This window comes from Medicago sativa, chromosome 3 (assembly GCF_051527215.1).
Source record: "Medicago sativa cultivar Bolivia chromosome 3, Bolivia_mono, whole genome shotgun sequence".
NCBI classification, from domain to species: domain Eukaryota; kingdom Viridiplantae; phylum Streptophyta; class Magnoliopsida; order Fabales; family Fabaceae; genus Medicago; species Medicago sativa.
Window position 1 is genome coordinate 84,289,754 of NC_140751.1, and position 19,446 is coordinate 84,309,199.

Sequence of the window (19,446 nt, forward strand, 5' to 3'; positions counted from 1 at the left end):
GCCCCTAGGGGCAAAACCGACCTAAAATGACTTCAAATGCAGATTTTGGAATGGATTTTGACATAGAATGAAACAAAGACTTATTCAACCTATTTGAAAGGACTCAAAACAAAATTTTGAAAGATTGAGAGAAATTTGACATAGGAAATGACTAAAATGCCCTTACATGTAAATTTTGCAAATGGAATTGAAATGAAGTGCAGAGAAAGATGCAATTGATCAGAGATAGTTCAAATAACTGGAAATGCAAGAAAAGAAAGATTGATTAGTATTTTTAGGTCCAAAATTAGGGTATAACACATGTTGTTGTGCATAATTTCCCTTTCCCTCTCTATTGATTTAAGGGGATGATGATATGAACACGGTGCTCCGTTTTACAGTGGAGAACAATTGATGTATATTGTTCAAATGGTAAATTATGCAATATGCATTGATACCAAGCACGTGCATTGGTTTTTTATGATTTGTTTTTGCTTAATGTATTCTAATTGCTTCTTGTTTACTCATTTCTTCAGAGTTTTCGGTTTCTTTCTTTCATGAAATTGAGCATTTATTATTTTTAATATTTTGCTAACAACAGAGAGCTGTTCTTTTGAAAACTCTTGATTGTTTCTGGAGAGATCATCTTGTAAACATGAATCGGCTCAGCTCTGCGGTAATTTTTCCTTTTGCTCTAATGAACTTTTTTTTGGCTTTGTTAGCCACTAAAGGCTTATCTGAGTTGCGGCAGGTGAATGTAAGGAGCTTCGGCCACAGAAATCCTCTGGAAGAATACAAAATTGATGGTTGTCGGTTTTTCATCTCAATGCTCAGTGCAACTCGAAGGTTTACTGTAGAAGCACTCTTACGGCATTGGACGTCTCCAATGGAATCGCAAGAATTATTTTTATAATGAACATTTGAGTGCTTTGTGCATTAAAGGTAGATAATTTACACAAGAGTTTTCAACTTAGACAGCAATCTATTTTTCCCCCAAGGATTTATATGAAGGTAAATTTGGCAAGGCCAAATTTTTGTACAGCATTATTGATGTTTCACCAAGTTAGTTTGCTTTGTCTCGATAACATAAAAGGGGGTGTGTACTAGAATGGTTTCAAGACTCAGAGTTACTTCATCTCTCAGTAATGTTTATCCTTTTTCTTGGTTTGTCAAAGTTACATAGAAGATACAAAAAGATGCCTGCGAAAATGATTTGTATATTTGTATCCTATTACAGGTAATGCATGTCAAAATTTACACCGTCTCTTTTGATTGAGGCCTGGAGAATGGTTCTAACTAGTGGTTTTTTCTTATAATAGGCCAATCAAAGGAGCTGATCCTATTTATTCCGAGGTTTTGCTCAGATTACATGTTTTTGCTGATTAATTGTTTTTTTGGGTTCACATATTGGAGCCTAGTGCCTCGAAGAGTTTTAGTATGACCTACACCAAACTCTGTCCTCTTTGTTCTACTGGAAGAATAAGTAGCCAATTTAGACGTGCATTGGTCTGTCAATAGAGCTAAGGGCTATAATGAAAGTCACAGTTCATCACGTTTGTCATACTTGTATGTAGTTTTTATCCCTTTGTCTGTTGTAACAAACACATGTAAAATATGAAACGTGTTTAAATAATATGAGATGTGTTTGCTATCTTACTCTTAACAAAGTAATTGCTCTTCTAAGCGGAATAGAGTACATTTGTATATATAATTGTAATTTGTATCCCTATGCCAAATCATTCTTTGGATAGTTTAATCAAAGGCAAAGTAACAAGGCTGATACCTTTTATTGGTTCACTTTGCATTAGATTTTAGACGATAGTGAGTAATGCACTTTTTTTCAGTAAATATTATGCGATTGCCGCATTAAACATTTGTGCAGTGGTCAACGGATAGTATTCAATATACCATCCGAATAACTCATCATAGAAAAACCATATAATTAATTAAGTTTGCCTTCAATTTGCAAAAAATAGTGCTTGGATTTTCATTTTTCTAATCCAATCGTATAGTTTTATTTTGGTAACTTGGTTTTTCAATTTAAGTGGATGATTGTCAAGTAATGTAGTCTTTCACGGGGATGTAAGATTGACTTGGTGGTTGTGGTGGAGAATTAAGAACTGGAGTGATAAGAAAGTTGAAAGTATTATCTTCATCCACAACATAACACTGATATATATACTTCCATACTATCATTTTTCATTTCAAAGAAACGTAGTCTTTTGTGCGGGGTGTCCATGGGATGAATTGCGTCAGTATTTCGTTTACCGTAAATTTTGGTCAAGCTAAATTTTTAGATTTGAAAATCATAATAGATTCAAAAATACCTGGTAATGTGCAATAATCAAAAATAAATTTTAGTATAATTAATACTTGGTCCTCTGTATAAGCCAACATACTGATTTAAGGAAAGGATGATCAAATGATACACATGCTTCTACTTATAGAGTTTAGTAGGGTATCCATATATATAGATAAATTCCTAATAAGTCATCCGTAAAGCCTAGTTCAACTGACAATGTCAAAATTGTTAGGTTGGACGCATTCATCTGTGTTTGAATCCGAGACCTTGCGGTGTGTGTAAGTTTCGGTAGTCTTTACCACTTCGACTGTCATATTATATGATACCTTCTACAGCCATTGGAACGGCAAATGTTCTTAAACATCCATTTCTCATCAATACCTGTTTTGTTATATTAGTATCTTTTTGCTTGCTTGGTTATGGTTTGCAAAGTCTGGTTGTAGAGGAGAGGAACATGATACGTTCACTCTTGGCTACTTGACTTTCTAGTTGCTTCCTTTGTTAAAAAAATGAATGGGGTGGGTGGGACTGAGACTCAATCTCTCTCGGATGTACTGACCCACCAAATATAACAACTTTGGAATTAAATTCATGCCAAAAGAAACTGAATTGAAGTGAAATATATATTTTACGCAACTTCCAAGTTTTGGCTTTTGTGGTGGAATGAGTTAAAGAATGTTAATGTCATTGTTAACTAGTTGAAGAAGCAATCATAAGCCGTAACCTCTTCTGTCCTAATCTAATCTACGCACAATCAATATCGCCTTCAAAAACATTAATATGTCACGTCATATGCTTAATTGTTTTAGTAAAATAAAATTTAATAATATCCATGACTTCGTTAAACTATAGATAGCTATATCTAGTTCTCTACAATGTTGTTGGTTGATACGCTATTGTTGTTACTGTATTGTGATACTATTGATTAATCAGAATGATTGAAACACTTGGTTCATGCATGAACAAAGACTTAGAAAAAGTATGTGGATGAAAATCGAATGAAATATGAATACAATTTACATGTTTGTGTGGATATGTTCTAAAAGAAAAGATGAAAAAAAATCTTATGCAAGACTTTCAAGTGAGTGGTGGAGCAAACACTGCTTTAATTAGGAGTTTGGATGGAACAAGCGAAAGTTAAGTTCTGCCTTCAAGTGCCCTGTATTATTAGAAAACACACTTTTAGTCAAACTTAGGTTAGGTATGCCACAAAGCAAATTTTGAAGCTTTTGTTTGTTGCTCACTGTTTAAAATATGGGTTTGGCTACAAATGAGAAACATGTTTCTTTTAAGGGTAATGATGTATCTCGCGACAATATTGATATTGTAGCATGCTATCACCTTTTTTCCCAATCGTCCATCATTTATGATAAAGAATATTCAATGGTCACCTTGAATTTACGAGAGGCTCATGAAATTCATTTCGATTTAAATAGCAGCGTCCTTCTTTTAACTATGCTCATCTAAATTTAGAAGAAATAGTGAAAATTAAATGGTTTGAAGTTGATTGTGGTCAAGATAAAGAAGCCAAAAATGAAATATGTCCTTAACATTGTGGTAAAATCATATTAATTATGCAGATTACCTCTTATTGCATTCTTTTGCTTGAGTGTTGCTTGTTACATAATATTTCTCAATTGATACAAGAGATAATGGAAACATTATTTGAATGCTTATATATAATTAATTTGGAGTAAAATTCATATATGTGCATTTGGTTCTGTTTTTGGTTTGGCCGTCTTCGGTATAGTAGGGGGTAACTTGAAATCTTTAACTATGTGGCAAGAAAGTCTACATGATTTTCTGTTTTGGTGTCATCAGACTCTATTTGATAAAATTTATAGTTGATAATGAATTGATTGGCCGATAATAGATGAGCACTTAGTTGATAGTTGTCTTAAGCTAAACTAACTGATTGAGTTTATAGGGTTTAATAAAATCAGTTATTTAGTTAGCTGATAAAATAAAACTATATAAAAAATAGATATTTTTAATTCTCAAAATAGTCACTATAAAATGCAAATAGAGATTAAAAACAATTAAAAAAATTTAGATAGACTAAACTTAAAAACATGTAATTTTTAGCGATTAAGAACCTAATTAACCTTAAAAAAACATAAAGTTCGGTTATCCCAATACAAAAATACTCCTTCCGTCTTAAATTAACCGACACTTGATGATTTCATATAGAGTGTTGCTATATAAAGCGATAATAAACATAGCGAATCTATCACGAACTAGTAGCAACCGTTAGATCTCTTATTTGTAGAAAAACATGGGGTGAATGAAAATAAAGAGTTATTCTTTGCAGTTACATTCCACAATCGTGATGTTCTCGTCGGCTATCATTTCGGGAGAAGTAGCATTTCTTTTTCATATATATTGAGAAAAAAGAGATATGAAATAATATTTCTACTAAAGTTTGTGAAATAAAATGGTTTGGTGGTCTCTCTCTCTTTTTCCTTTATCTCTTGTGAACCGTCACAAAAACCCTAGTTTCTTCTCCTTCATCCACCAAAGAGGGGTGATTTAGGGTCAATTTGACCCAAAATCACCCCTCTAACTCGTTTTTCTATTTCCTTTTTATTGAAATAAGTGATTTTCACATCTATTTCGTTTTATTGTGATTTCGCCGTCTTCGTGCGACGTTGGTTATTAGTCGTTTTTGTGCGACGTTGTTTGTTTTTCTTGTTTCTTTCGTGTATTTGATCGCTTTAGATTGTCGGATCAACTTCGATCCAAGTGCGAATCCAATCAATGACTTTGGCGTCATCCACGTTGCGATTCGGAAACATGGTTATTCCGGAGATTTAAATATAGTCATATGTGTAGGCATTTGTATTTTGCCGTTTTATGCTATTAACATGGATGATGTGAGCCTGTTCACAGATTCATCCTTTTTGTTTTTAGCGAATTTGCATTATATCGATGTACTCTTTCAATTTGAATGAATGAATATCTTTTATTTTGTCAAAAAAAATGTATTCATCGATATCATAAATGCAAAATGAAAGATATTAAATTGAAAATGGTACAAACAATATTAATTACAAAATAAATTAAAATAAAGTAAATAATGTTGTGTTATTTATTGAAAAAATAATCATTTTAAGACAAATTTTGGTCGAATAAATAAGTTATTCACGGAATCCAAATACTGTTGTTATCCGGTATATGCCGTTAAGCATCTCCTACTGCTTCCGTCACTAAATTGGACGTATTCGAACAAAAATTCTGTCAACTCTTACAAGATTTCTACATGTATCAATATTTTTTTGCTAAATTATCTTTGATTATTTTACATCCTTTCGAAAGATTTTTTTATTATTATTTTACATAATTTTTTTAACAAAAAATTAATATTATTATGATGAAAATTATTTTATGACTAAAAATTAAATTTTTACATAATTTTCTTTATTTTATGACTAATAATTAAATTTTTACATAATTTTCTATCTCTTAAATGCAGTGTTGAGATTAGCTCTATAACAAAAAAATGGTACACAGCAGTCTTGGACCCCGCATTATTTTAGTAATCAAATTTATTTCTCCAGTATTTTAGTCCTCAAATTTAATATAGGGTCAACCCAAGGAGTATTTTAATTTTTTTTATGTTGATCCTCCGATTCTCATGGGAAACGGTCATTGGTAATTCGGAGTTCGGTCGGAAGATAAATAAAGTCTGAATAACAATTTGTTATGTTAATCCAAAAACCGTACTCAAATTCTAATTTATTATTTTAATCTAATAAGTAGTATTAGTTTTATTAATAACTGAGTATAACTTTTTTGAGGGAAAACTGAGTATAACTTTTATTCACTAATTTTGCTATCAATTAATTTAGCAATAGTTAATCAATTTTTTGAATGTATTTAATATTTATTTATGTGTTGTTTAATATTGTAAAAATTAGTTAGGGTTAAAATAATTTCCATAGAAAATTCAATAAAAATAAAATAAAATTAGTTAAGCTTAAAAATGCCTCTAATTTTGCTGTTAGTTTTTGAAGAGCTTCATTTTAAATTTCGTCTGTAAGCCTCTAATCATTAGAAGTAGGGCTTTTGGCATGTTAATGGATCTACGTAGTGTCTTCGTAAACTAAGATTATTTGAACTCTAAAAATTACCCTTGTTTGAATGTTAAAGTTGTAGTTTAAGACTCTTCGTCCCTTTTCAAAAATGTATTATGCATGGATCAAAATACAAATGCGATGTTATTTAACCAACTGATTTACATGAAATTAACCGTATATATAGGCACCTACTAATTTTTTTTCTTTCTCATATATATAAAAATCTAATTTAATCAAAGTCTTTGGCAGACCACGAACTATCTCCATGAGGTTGTTCCTTTGAACCTGCTAGGGTACTTAGCAAGTTAGCAAGTATTTTAAAGTTTCTTTGCCCCTCTTCAAAAGTATGTTCGTCTCATTCCTATACTATATTTTGATTAGATAATTTATTTATTTTTTCAAATAATCTAGTTGTTAAAAATTCATTTCTTAATATAAAAAAGTGAAGTGTCCGAATTTCAAACCTTAGTCATCAATATACAATGTAATGTACCAATCAACTAAGTTAAACTCACGATGACGGTTAGATAAATTCTTCTAGACCCTAACAAATTTGATATTATATCAAACAATTATATAATTAAATTGACTTACATATAGTATCAAATTTTGTTTTTTTGGTACAACATATAATATCAAATTTAATAATATTATAACAACACTGCTATATATAGCGAAGTGTTTGTTCCCGTAAACATCATGACATGCGTTATTATGTGTTAATGTCGACTACTTTAATCTTCGACCAGCGGAAATACGAAAGATTGTTATTAATTAGCCGAGCAATGCTATATATCAAGAAAGATTTTATCAAGAAATTGTCCCGAAATTAATGTTAGCCAATAAAATCTCAAATGGCCGGAAATCATGGGGTGGTGGGTGTTATGTATTTTTTTTTATGAAACGTTAATAAATAAGATTGAAATCTAAGGGTGATTATTCCGCCATGTCATTCTTGAATTCATCAAGAAAATCCATTCTTGATATCTAGCATTTTCCTAATTAGCCAATCATTTTTTTCCGTGATTTTATCAGGACACTCTTTCAAAAAATTTAGCATTTTCCATATTAGAATGTGATGATTAATTATAAATAAAGGTTCTCTCAAAAACAAAATTATTATGACTAAAAGTCAAAATTAAAAATCCAGATACTTTTATGAGCTAGGATCCTCTCAATTTCTCAAAAGAAATGAAAAGTCTAATTACCAAAACTTTATGCCTATGAATCACGTAATCATCTCCAATGGTTTTCCCATTAAACACCATTCAACATCCACTTTTTCAATTCCCAACACTCCACATCATTTTCTCTCTTATTCAACACTCATTCAACTTTTACCATCTCCAATGGTTTTTCATTCAACACTCTACCCCACCACTTTTTATTTCTTATTCTTATTTAATTTTTATTTTTATAATTACATATAATTATCGATTATAATTAAATTAAAATAATACAATTAACTATTTATTTTTTAGTATTTTTGATAATTGTTGGAATTTTCATAGTTAAATGGGTAATTAGAATAATTTTGGTTGTTGAATTGATTATTATTGGAATCCATCTAGAAATAAGGTTAAAACTTCACTTAGTTTGCTAATAGAAAGATAAAGGTAGTGAAAAAATTGGTTTTTTTTTTCTCGTGTCCAAATCAAATGAACCAAGTCTCTATTTATAGAGAAAAAAAAATCATGAATTTTGGTAATTTTTTTAAATTAATTTCCACCGAAATAATTGAGGTTTAATAATTAAAATGATAAAAATCGGACGGCCAATCGAATTGAACACGTGGCAACTCGTTATCCATAAAGCGGTTTCTCTCTCATCCGGTCTGCAGCTCACGCGCTGCCGTCGGCGCGTGTGAGACACGCGCGCGTTTGGCCAAATGAGGCTTCGCCACGTGGCATCGGATGGCGAGATTCAATTGTGTTGAATTGGTTCATCGTCTCTCTCCTCCAAAGACAGGTTTCAACATGCATTCAACATACCATTGGATCGCTTTTTGTTGTTTAATGTCAAATTAAACATACCATTGTAAGTATTGTAATGAAACTTTCTATTTTTTTATGAAATTGAGAGGATCCGTTGTCTATTTTTAGTAGTTTATTATGCAACCAAATTCAAACATGACCCTAGTTATAATATAACAGTTTAATACAAGATCACTAACTAAATAAATATGACTTTCAACTGGAATATTTTATTTGTAAAAAGTCTCGTAACAAACAAATAACATTTAGATGTGAGTAGGATGACATGAATTGGAACGTCTTACACTTGACCGTAACTTGTTCCTAATCCTTAATTTTAATTTGGTCAATTTTCTACATTTTAACTTATTAGTATAGCTTTCTATTAAAAAACTATATATTAATATAACTGTCAATTTATGCAAAGATTTAGTCTCAACTCACATGTTTGGGGCCATAACATCAAAAAAATCCTAGAAAATTGCTCCTTAAACTTATGAAATTGTTCTCATGCATATGAAAATTACTTTAATATCCCCCAAAATTGCCTTAATATTACCTTAACTGTAGTATTGAAGGTTATTTTGGGTGCGTGAGAGCAATTTCGGAAGCTTAAAGAGCAATTTTTAAAGTGCTATGACTATGAGCTAAAACTGACCCACATGCCCAAACTTTTTTTAAAGGAATTTTTATAACAATTTTATACGTTTAAAAAAATCCAATTAAATAAGTTTTATTTTTGCGAAATGCTAACGAGTACTCCGGATGGACTCTTTAAACGGTATCTCATAGGCATTTGATAACAAAATCCTTTATTTTTTTACAAAGTTACTTCAAAATATCATAGGGTTGATAAAACAACTCGGTCACGAAGCCCCCGGATGCGGATCTACAAAAAATAATGACAATGGGTTGCAGTAAAAATATATTCTCTCAACATAGGACTAATTAAGAGGCTTCTTTTGGATTTAATATTTATTTGACATCTTACATTTTAGCTCTATCTTAGATATCAATTAACCCAATTTTTGTGAGTATAATTGTGATGGAGAGTCTCAGAGCATCAAGAGCAACAATTGATAAATGATCAAGACGACCAAAAAACTTTGACATCAAATTTCAACCAAAAACTCTATTGATTTCCTCCATCAAGCGAGATTATGCCTATGGTACTAGACAAGGAGCAACATTAAGCAAATGTCTAAGTTATCAAGAGACTTCGACACTATAAAACATGACATTTTTCGGATTAGACGTGTTCGGTATCGGACATACGTAGGTATCCAACACCGACATAAATACATAGAATTATGTCATCTTCTTAAATTATTATCGATGTTGGACACACATTGGTGTCCAACATCGACACAAGACCAACACATATAAATACATTAAATTATGTCCTCTTCTCAAATTATTATCGATGTGTCGGTATCTATATCTAATCATATATCTGTGTGAGTGTCTATACTTCATAGCTTTGACATCCTATCAACCCTATTAAGTATATGAACCCCATCCCATCCCATCCCATTCCATCCCATCCCATACATATTATTCATCTAACACCATAAATAAAGCCATTGACTTGACTACCCTCAACAATATTTAATTAATTTGAAGATATGAAGATGAATTCAACTTAGATTTCCGATGAGCATATACCAAAACATATGTTCAGTTAAGAAGTTACTAGTTTATCAACTAATAAAATGACAAGTAGTAACAAAATCATTAGTATATATAATCATCATCTCCCTGCAATAAAGGTAGGTGACACCGACCAGGCAACCACTTTGCCACCTTAACGTTAAATTGTTTATATAAACAAATTGAAAGACATCAATCACCAATAAAAGTAAGACATACATATTATGAAGATAAGATAATATTTTCTAGAGCAATGATATTCTAACAACTAAAAATCAACGACTTTGTGACAACCACCAATTTTCAAAGGAAAAGTAGATAGTGACACGGAAATCAAAGCAATAGAGAAAGAAAGTAAAAAGATAATGTGAGTATGAGAGATAAAGTTGTCACATAGGTTGTCACAAAATGGTTGTTAGAATATCATTTCTCTATTTTCTATATATATTTGATGGAAGAACTGAACAGTAAACTATAAAGTAAATTAATTAATTATTAAGATATTCATAAAGTAAATCTATGTGTATATTCAGGCACCCTAGACCAATTGTTTGTCATCCTAATCATCGTTGGTGCCTTGTGAGAGACACCATTACTCAGCACCATGTGTTATATTCACTTCCTCTGCTATCACAAATAGAACAGTATTTTTAAAGTAGTTTGCATGAAATGGATGCATCATGCATGAATATAAACTGAAATAATCATTTATCAAAAAAGAAAAAGAAAAAGAAAAACTGAAATAATTACTTGTCCCTAGACACCATCACCCCCACGTCTTGCTCATAATATCATAGTACTGTCCCGGGGGAATGTATTGGACAACTTCATTCCATGAATAGTGCCTGACACTGCATTTTTGTATATTTTCTTTTGGAATTTATATATAATATATTTTTGCTAACTATATATTAATTAGTTTCCCATCCCTGTTGTTTTATTTAATTACTATTAGATTTTACAAATGGACAAAGAGTAACAGTTAAGAACACCCGGTCGCACCTTTTTATTTCAATGTTCACTCGTTTTTTTCTTCAAATAGTCTAGTAGTTAAAAATTCACTTTTAAGTTGAATAAATAGGAAAAAAAAATTAGGATGTTTGAGGTTCAAACTTCAACCTCTACATATATTATGCATTATTTTTATCGATTAATGAGTTGAACTCGGGATAACGGTCACTTTCTTATTTGAGTGAAATCATACAATTCCACCATGTAGGACCCATTTTCACATAATGAAATTCAACATAGGTATTTATATTTGTAACACATCAGTCAGTCATTTGAGTCACTCACGTCATAGGGTCATTTGCTTATAAGGGAGAAATAACCTGGGAAATAATACTTTGAAATGAGCCTCTCCAAATCAAACATCCTTCGCCAAAATAAAACAAAACCCCTCTTAATTAATTACCTAGTTTTTTTCTTCACCCTTGCAAAAAAGATCATAGTCAAAATCTAAACCCTTTACCAATATTAAACTCATAATTTTCTTAAGGTTAAAAAGAAGCAGAATTTTGACCCCATTCTATCCGTATCTTAACAAAACTTTGAAAAATGAGAGTTATATTCCTTTATCCTAAAGTAGTCATAGTCAGAAGTAACATATGTATGTTAAATCAATGGAGAGTTCAAGATTAAGTGCTTCACACGGGTGAGCTTTGATCTGGGAGTGGGACTGAGCACAACAAGAACATTTGTGAAAACAAAAAGAATGATGTATTGAGTTTTCTACATTTCTGTTTTATATTTGTTTTGAAATTTTCTACTTTCTTATTTATATTTTGAATAAAGGAGTATCGTTCTTTTGCCCAAGCTTTGTTTAACTTCTATCATACAAGTGTTTTGGTACATAGGTGTAAAACTATGTCCTTTTTAGGCACTCTCGGAAACAATCTATCGGTAGAAAAAACCATAATTTAATCTCTAAAGTATAACTTTTCACCTAGTCCCTAAAATATATAGATGGAGTATAACAAGCGGTAACTAAAGTATATAAATTTGTCAACTTACTCTTCACTATTAACATATTAGGGACTGAATTGGGCTTTGTCTAATATGCACAAGCAAAATAGTATTGCATCATGCACAAGTTTATTTTTCACCATTGAATCATTAAATCTCATCATATTTTATTTAATTTAATTGTGAGATTTATTAATTCAATGGTAGAAACAACCATGTGCATGGTGCATGACATACGTCCTTTGTGTACCATAGACTTGACCACTAAGTTAATCCAAATTTGCATTCTTTAAAGACTAAATTGATAGAAAGCATATATTTTATGGACTATTTAATATTTTAATATAGTTTAGATCATGGTTTTTAACATGTTGGTACTCATTGTACTTCTCTCATTCTCTTATAATAAAGTTTGATTTTGTTGTTAAAACGATAAAAACCTACTTAATGTCATCTTTGAGTAGGATTAACAAATGATGGTGGCTGACATTAACCATAGTTAAATGAATGAAATTAAAAAGAGCTTTTATTTTGGAATGCAAAAATAACTTCTCTTCCTTTTCAACATAGTAATATTGTATTTATAAATAGACCGATCAATAGAGTCGCTCATAACCCTTTTAGGACATCTTGATCATAGTCTTGCTCACGAGTTTTCAATCATATTTCTACTTGTATTTCGATGTTTATTGAGATTGAAATGAAATAGATACCACCCTTAAAAAGAAAATTTAGCCCTAAAAAGATCAACCATAATCCGTTATTGAATTGGGGTCCCAATTGTGTTTAATATCAAACAAATCACTTTCATAGAAAGACAAGTTGATGACCATGATTTTTTTTTAAAAAAATGAGAAATATTTAAGTATTGAACTATTTTATTGATTATACTTGAACTTTTCCTTACACATCAGTTTTTGCCTTGAGTTGAGTTGACCTTCGATAATCAAACCCATATGTTACGATCACATGCATGCATTTGGGACATTCGGAGGGAAGAGTGTCTTTTTTAAAATAATAAATGGAGGGAAGAGTGTTGTTACTTTAATTTGTGATATAGTAAAATATAATACTAGAATATATAGGTCGAGACTAGAGTTCAGTTATGGCTCTAACGGTTGCAGAATTCCAATCTTTGTCTCTCTAGTGTCGACTCACATAACTAGTTCTAACAAAGCTCCTGGATTTTCTCATTAATTAACTTCGCCGGATTTCCAATATTTGTAGCTACAAATAAATTATTGCAAGCGATGACGGACCCAGGAATTTATAGTAGTGTAGGCCACAAAAATATAAATTTGTTGAGGCAAAAAGAAAAAGAAAAAGAAAAAGAAAAAGAAAAGAAAATATTTATATATATAATATTTTATTTTTAAACGCATAAATTGTCACGAATCATGGATTCCCAGGGATAAAGGTCATAGTGATCGGCAAGGAAGAGAGCGTAACGATATTCATGAGGAAGGTAACCATAGAGACTCATAGGAGAATCAATAGAATTGATAAAAGATGATAGAAATGATACATGAGTGTTCCTATATATAGAGTTTAGTTATGTAACTAACTCTTAACCAAGCTACTAACTCTAGTTTACCTATCAACTAACCATAGTTGATTATTCATATTCTAATAGTCCCCCTCAAACTCAAAGTGGGAAAACTCACCAATTTGAGTTTAAAATACAATGAAAATTACAATTTATTTACTATATTGTGTTCCTTGCTTTCCGAAATCTTGAGCTTGTGCGCGCAATGTCTCAGTCTTGTCCGAAAGAACAGTTAAATTTTCTCCTCTAGCAATAGCCTTGTCTATATTTTCTAACATGATGCTTTTAACTTCGAAACTTGAGCCTTCACTTTTAATAGCTTTTCAATCTCTTCGGCATGATCAATGATATACTTCATGTGCTCTTTCATAATCGGTCCAAATTCCTTGTTCGGACTTTTGGCAATAGCCGTATCCGCTTTTCCACCACCATATATTTTCTTAAAGTCGGCTTTGACACGTTCAAGGAAAGCAATGGAGATCTGCTTGCTAATAGATTCTTTGGCAACAACACAATAGGCATAACCATCTTCAACAAGAAAATTGAAAGTGTGATGGTCACAAACGGTAGGTGAACTTGTTATTGGAAGAAGGTAGTTTACGAAGACACCGATGCCAAAGGTGCTTCGAATGAACAACTAGCTTCGAAAAGGTCCGAGTACAGCTTCCGAGTACGACCCGTCTCGAACAAACCTTCGCTTCGAATGAAAAACAGCTTCCGAGAAAAGTCCGAGTACGGCTTCGCTTCGAACCAAAGTAGCTTCGACCAAAACAGTTTTCGAACCAAAGTCCCAAACCCGCTTCGAGACATAAGCGCTTCGGTCTTCAAATCTTCTTGTAGCTTATGGACCAAAACCGCAAACCCGCTTCGAGATATAAGCAAACTTCGAATCGAAAACAACTTATGCAAAACGAAGTTCCGAAAGAATTCGATTGCAATCCGCAACGTATGCTATGGTGATCGAAAATGAATTTGAAACACAACTACGAAAGTAATTCCAAGAACACACTTTTCTTACTAAGATTCAACGAATTTCATGGATCCCGGAAATTTGGGAAATCAAGAGAATGAAAGGAAGAGATTTAACCGGAATCCACATATGCCTCCCTCGATCCCAAGGTATCCACCACAAGCGGAATCGAATTTGTTGGAGTGTTTTGGAAACGAAGAACAAGGAACACAAACCAAATCTTCCGTCGGGATCGAAAACGACGATTGATTCGTCATGTAGTTCGAAAACGCGAAGCCGATTGTTGACGGTGAAAACAAGTTGTTCAGCCGTTTTCCGACGAACAACCACGAGGCAAAAGGCCTCAAGGCGGCGCGCCGTAAACAACGCTCCTCAATCTCACTCGTAGCAGTGTATGACGAAGTCTTCCGATGCTTCGAAACAACGAAATCGAGCGGCGATTCTTCAATTCAGGTTCAAGAACGTGCAATTTCTCATCATCTTCATGCACAACTAACACATAATCATCATCATCGATGATGTCGTTGCAAGAAGTAACAAGAACGCAAGAAATCTCACCAATCTTGACGGAAAATCCATCGAATTTTGGTTCGATTGAAGGAGTAGAAACCGAAATGATAGGAGAATCGAAACTACCGAATCGGATGCAATCATGAGAAGCCGAAGGTTCCCGAATTGCGGGAGCGTAATGCGCATCAACAGAATCTTCATCTTCATCAATGTCGGAAGCGGAAGCGAAGCATCATCATCTTCATCCCTAGGGTATCGCTCCGATACCATGTCACGAATCATGGATTCCCAGGGATAAAGGTCATAGTGATCGGCAAGGAAGAGAGCGTAACGATATTCATGAGGAAGGTAACCATAGAGACTCATAGGAGAATCAATAGAATTGATAAAAGATGATAGAAATGATACATGAGTGTTCCTATATATAGAGTTTAGTTATGTAACTAACTCTAACTAACTCTTAACCAAGCTACTAACTCTAGTTTACCTATCAACTAACCATAGTTGATTATTCATATTCTAATATAAATATACATCATAATTGTTCTCTACGACCTTTCATACTCAAGCATTAGTTGTAATTGCCAATTTGACATCCAATTCTTGTAAATACTCATAACAAATAACTATTTCATTAGTTGTAGTTGCCATGTTTTATCTCGAATGGGGTTTGCAATTTGAGAATTGAGATATATTTTGCTTTTAGTTTAGCGTTAAATATGTTTTTAATCCCTATAAAATTATGAGCTTTCAAGTTTAGTCTCTGTAAAAAATTATCAACTTTTAGTCCTTATTCGAATTTTATAGTGACTATTTTGGAGGACTAAAAATACATTTTTTTTGCAAAAAGTTTTCAAAATAAGGACTATCCTTATAAACTACAATAGTATTATAGAGGATTAACATAGTATATATAATAAGTGTTATTATTAGAAAGAATTTTTTTTTTTTTTTTTGAAAAAATAGTGAGGGCCTCGGCACTCATAGTGCTTAACGTAGGTCCGTCCCCGATTGCAAGTGGCTAATTAAGCAAGTAGTTATTCTTTTTGACAATTAAGAGTTATTATTTCTATAATACTAGTAATAATCAACGGAAAAGATGGATCAAACAAAGCAAGTATAAATGATCAGTTGAAAACATCGATGATAATTAACGAAGATTGGTTCAATTGGTAAAAAGTTGAAATCATATCCACAAGAACATGAGTTCTACTCTCACTACTAACATAAGGACATCTTTAAACCTTAAAGACTACCCTGATGAAACCTAAAGACCCAACTCACGTAAATTTTATATTATAAAAAAGAATAATATCAATGGGGTAAACTCTTCTGGAACACCTTTAGACCAGGCTTCATTTCATTTACTCCCTCTTTCTTTTCACAATACAATACGCTTTAACCATTAATGGTATACTCCTTTCCACGTACCAGTTAAGAATCATATTTAATTTTGTTGATTATATAAAATCTATGAATTACTTTACAAAATTATGTTTTATTAACAAAGATATTTAATATATATATAGATCCGGTCTAAAAGTAAACTTTATTATTTTTAAATAAATTTAAGTAAAATATTATATCTATTCTTCACTTTTTATCATTATGAAATTTATTTTTTACTAAAAATGATAAGAGTCTTGAATCATTTTTCAAAGATCCATGTATTATTTGCGTCATTTATTTATCAATAGTATGAGAATGTGAAATTACTAGAATTTGAAAAAGAGGGACTAATAAATAGTTATAGGTATAATAAAAAATAAAACATTTTAAATTTGTAAAACGACATTTAAATCAGAACAATGAAACTTTTTTTTAAAATGGCTTAGATGGACTGGTATATTTTTTTATAGATTTGCATGTATAATTGTTAAATAATCTGCTCTTTCAATTCCACGTGTTATAGAAATGTAAGAGTATTGCCATTTGTTTTTCAACTTCATTTATGATCTTTTCATTGAAATATAAGAACTTTCAAAACACCTAATGGTAAAGTTAATATATTTACGGGTAAAAAAAGGTTTAAGACTATTTATTTGTAAAAAAATTATGTTATGTTAATCAGTTGCTGGAATCCATAAAATTACTCTCACCACCAAAAAAAAAATCCATAAAATTACTCTTCTGATTTTGGCTAAAAAACAATGGCAAAAGTTTTTGTTATGATTTAAATCAATGGTGGGTACATCCTCTTGGAGGTACAAAATTGACAAAACTCACCAAATGTAAATGATAGTTTTTTTAAGAGGAAATGTAAATGTTAGTTGCTAATATCTTATGTTAGAAGACATAATTTGAATCTCCCTCAAAAAAAAAAAAAAGACATAATTTGTTCTGGTATATTAATTCAACCTATTGAACTATTCTCTTCGAATAAATCGAACGATATTTGAAGATCTTCTATATGGTTAAAAAAATGTGTATGTTTAAGTTCAACGGAGACAAATATTTTCTGTCAAAAAAAAACGGAGACAAATATTTAAAATTTTAGGCCAAATTCTAGGTTCAAAAAATTATAGACCCCAATTACCCTTAAACTTCAACATACAAAAAAGTGGGACTCCTTTTGATCTCTCATCCTAGGGCTGAGAGTATTCAATACAATTAAATTTTCTTTCTAATCAACTTCTCTTCCTTTTTCCGACCCTCTAACACGATTCTTCAAACACATTAAACCTTATGTCACCTTTGCAATCTAAATTGTCATGTGTCTATTCTAATTCTGTGAAGGCAACTAAGTTGCTTTGATACTTTGGTGATGTTGCATTGTTGCGAAATATTCTTGTAATAAAGCTAAAGTTTTTTTTTCCTAAAATGTACAACATATTTACATTGTATATTTTCTCCTTCTACAAAGTTCTCAAAAAATATTAAGACAATCGAAAATATTTAACTATTAAATCATTGTCACATATACACGTTTATTTTTTTTATTTTTTTTGACGATAACCTTCCGGTACTCGCAGGAAGTGGACTCGGTAATCCGGAGTTCGGTCGTGAGATAAAGGACCAAGAATTGTTCCATCTAAAAATTGAACTTGGGTTCTCCCAAAGATTCGTCCTTGGTAAAAGTCATTAATCACTTAAGCTCAACTATTTGGTTTGTCACATACACGTTTTTTTTTTTTTTTGTGATGGCCGGGTTCGAACTCAAACCTTGCATATTTTATGCATTGTCCATACCAACTCGAGCTAAGCTCACGAGGACTTTCACACACACTTTTAGAAAGTCATGTAAATAGTATATATATAGTTGAAAGTTAAAATTCAAACATGTTGTGATCTACTACGTCATAAAATATACTAAATAATTTTATCAAAAAAAAAAATAGTAAATAATATTTTTTAGTTTCTTTCCTGATATAATAAACAAATTAGTAATTAATTTTTTTACAACCAAACAATTGTAAAAGAAATGATATTCAAATGATTGGCAAAGCATATTTTTTATTTTCTACAAGACACTAAAAATCTCATGGACGATCTTGTGTTGACTATTGTTTCTATTAGCATTCCTACAAATGGATGATACATGAATAGAAAAATTAGGTTTTGATTTTCATTGTATCAAAAAGATATATTTGTTATACTTTTTGGTTATTTTTTATGCAATTTTTTCAAATATTTCGATCAACTTAAATCATCTCCATATATTTTAAAATAAAGGGGAAATAAAGAATCCTACTGACTTTCACCCATAAAATAAGTTGAATGATTGAAGTTTGAGATCATAATTTGAGTGCTGGCACTAAAAAGTTATTTGTCTTGATACAATAATGCTATGTTTGGATTATGGTATAATACATGCCATACGGCCTGAATAGTGGCCCCATATGTTTTGTATACAAAAGCCATGCCAGTAATGCAATCTCAATCTCAACCATTTAGAGATGGCTTTGAATTGAAGTACTATAAGTACAGCAATTTATGAGTTAAGATTGTAAAACTTAAGTCCTTAATCAGACGCTAATGTCACCTGTTTTCTCAGTGATGTATCCTAACATTCAGACATTTGGAATCAAATCAAAGACCAATAATTCATTTAATTAGTATTACTCATTAAGAAAAATAATGCTACTTGATTTGAATAGCAAATAGATGAGTTACCACCGCAAATGGGAAACTAAATTAAAATTGTATGAATGTGATGTTGCCATGTTAGGCATAGAAATAGAAAACATTAAAAATATTAGAATGTCAAAAGGAGAAGTTGACAATGTTATTATTAAATTAGAGGTAAATTATTGTGTTATTATATATTGAAGGCTTGACCATGTCTTCCTTAAACCGAAAACTATGGGTAGAAATCTGTGTATTAACGGTATTTGTTATTGGAAATTGTGAGTGTAAAAAGAAGTTGTATATCATGTGTGAAAGTTTTTTATAGTAGTTACAAAGCAATGTAGGGCAGTCAACCTATGATTTAGATAAACAGTCGGCAGAGATTTTAACTATACGCTAAATGGTCA

General features: G+C 31.4%; 1 protein-coding gene across 2 annotated transcripts in view; it reads left to right on the forward strand.

The window, feature by feature from the left end:
- SECA2 (Preprotein translocase SecA family protein) overlaps positions 1-1,646 on the forward strand; it is a 38,218-nt gene extending 36,572 nt beyond the window's left edge. For both annotated transcript variants that reach the window (XM_085754923.1, XM_085754924.1), the window contains exons 29-31: positions 581-655; positions 731-1,216; positions 1,299-1,646. In XM_085754923.1, coding sequence (XP_085611049.1) covers positions 581-655; positions 731-892 — 237 coding nt within the window. In that variant the 3' untranslated portion in view covers positions 893-1,216; positions 1,299-1,646. The remainder of the gene's footprint in view (positions 1-580; positions 656-730; positions 1,217-1,298) is intronic.
- The last annotated feature ends 17,800 nt before the right edge of the window (positions 1,647-19,446 follow it).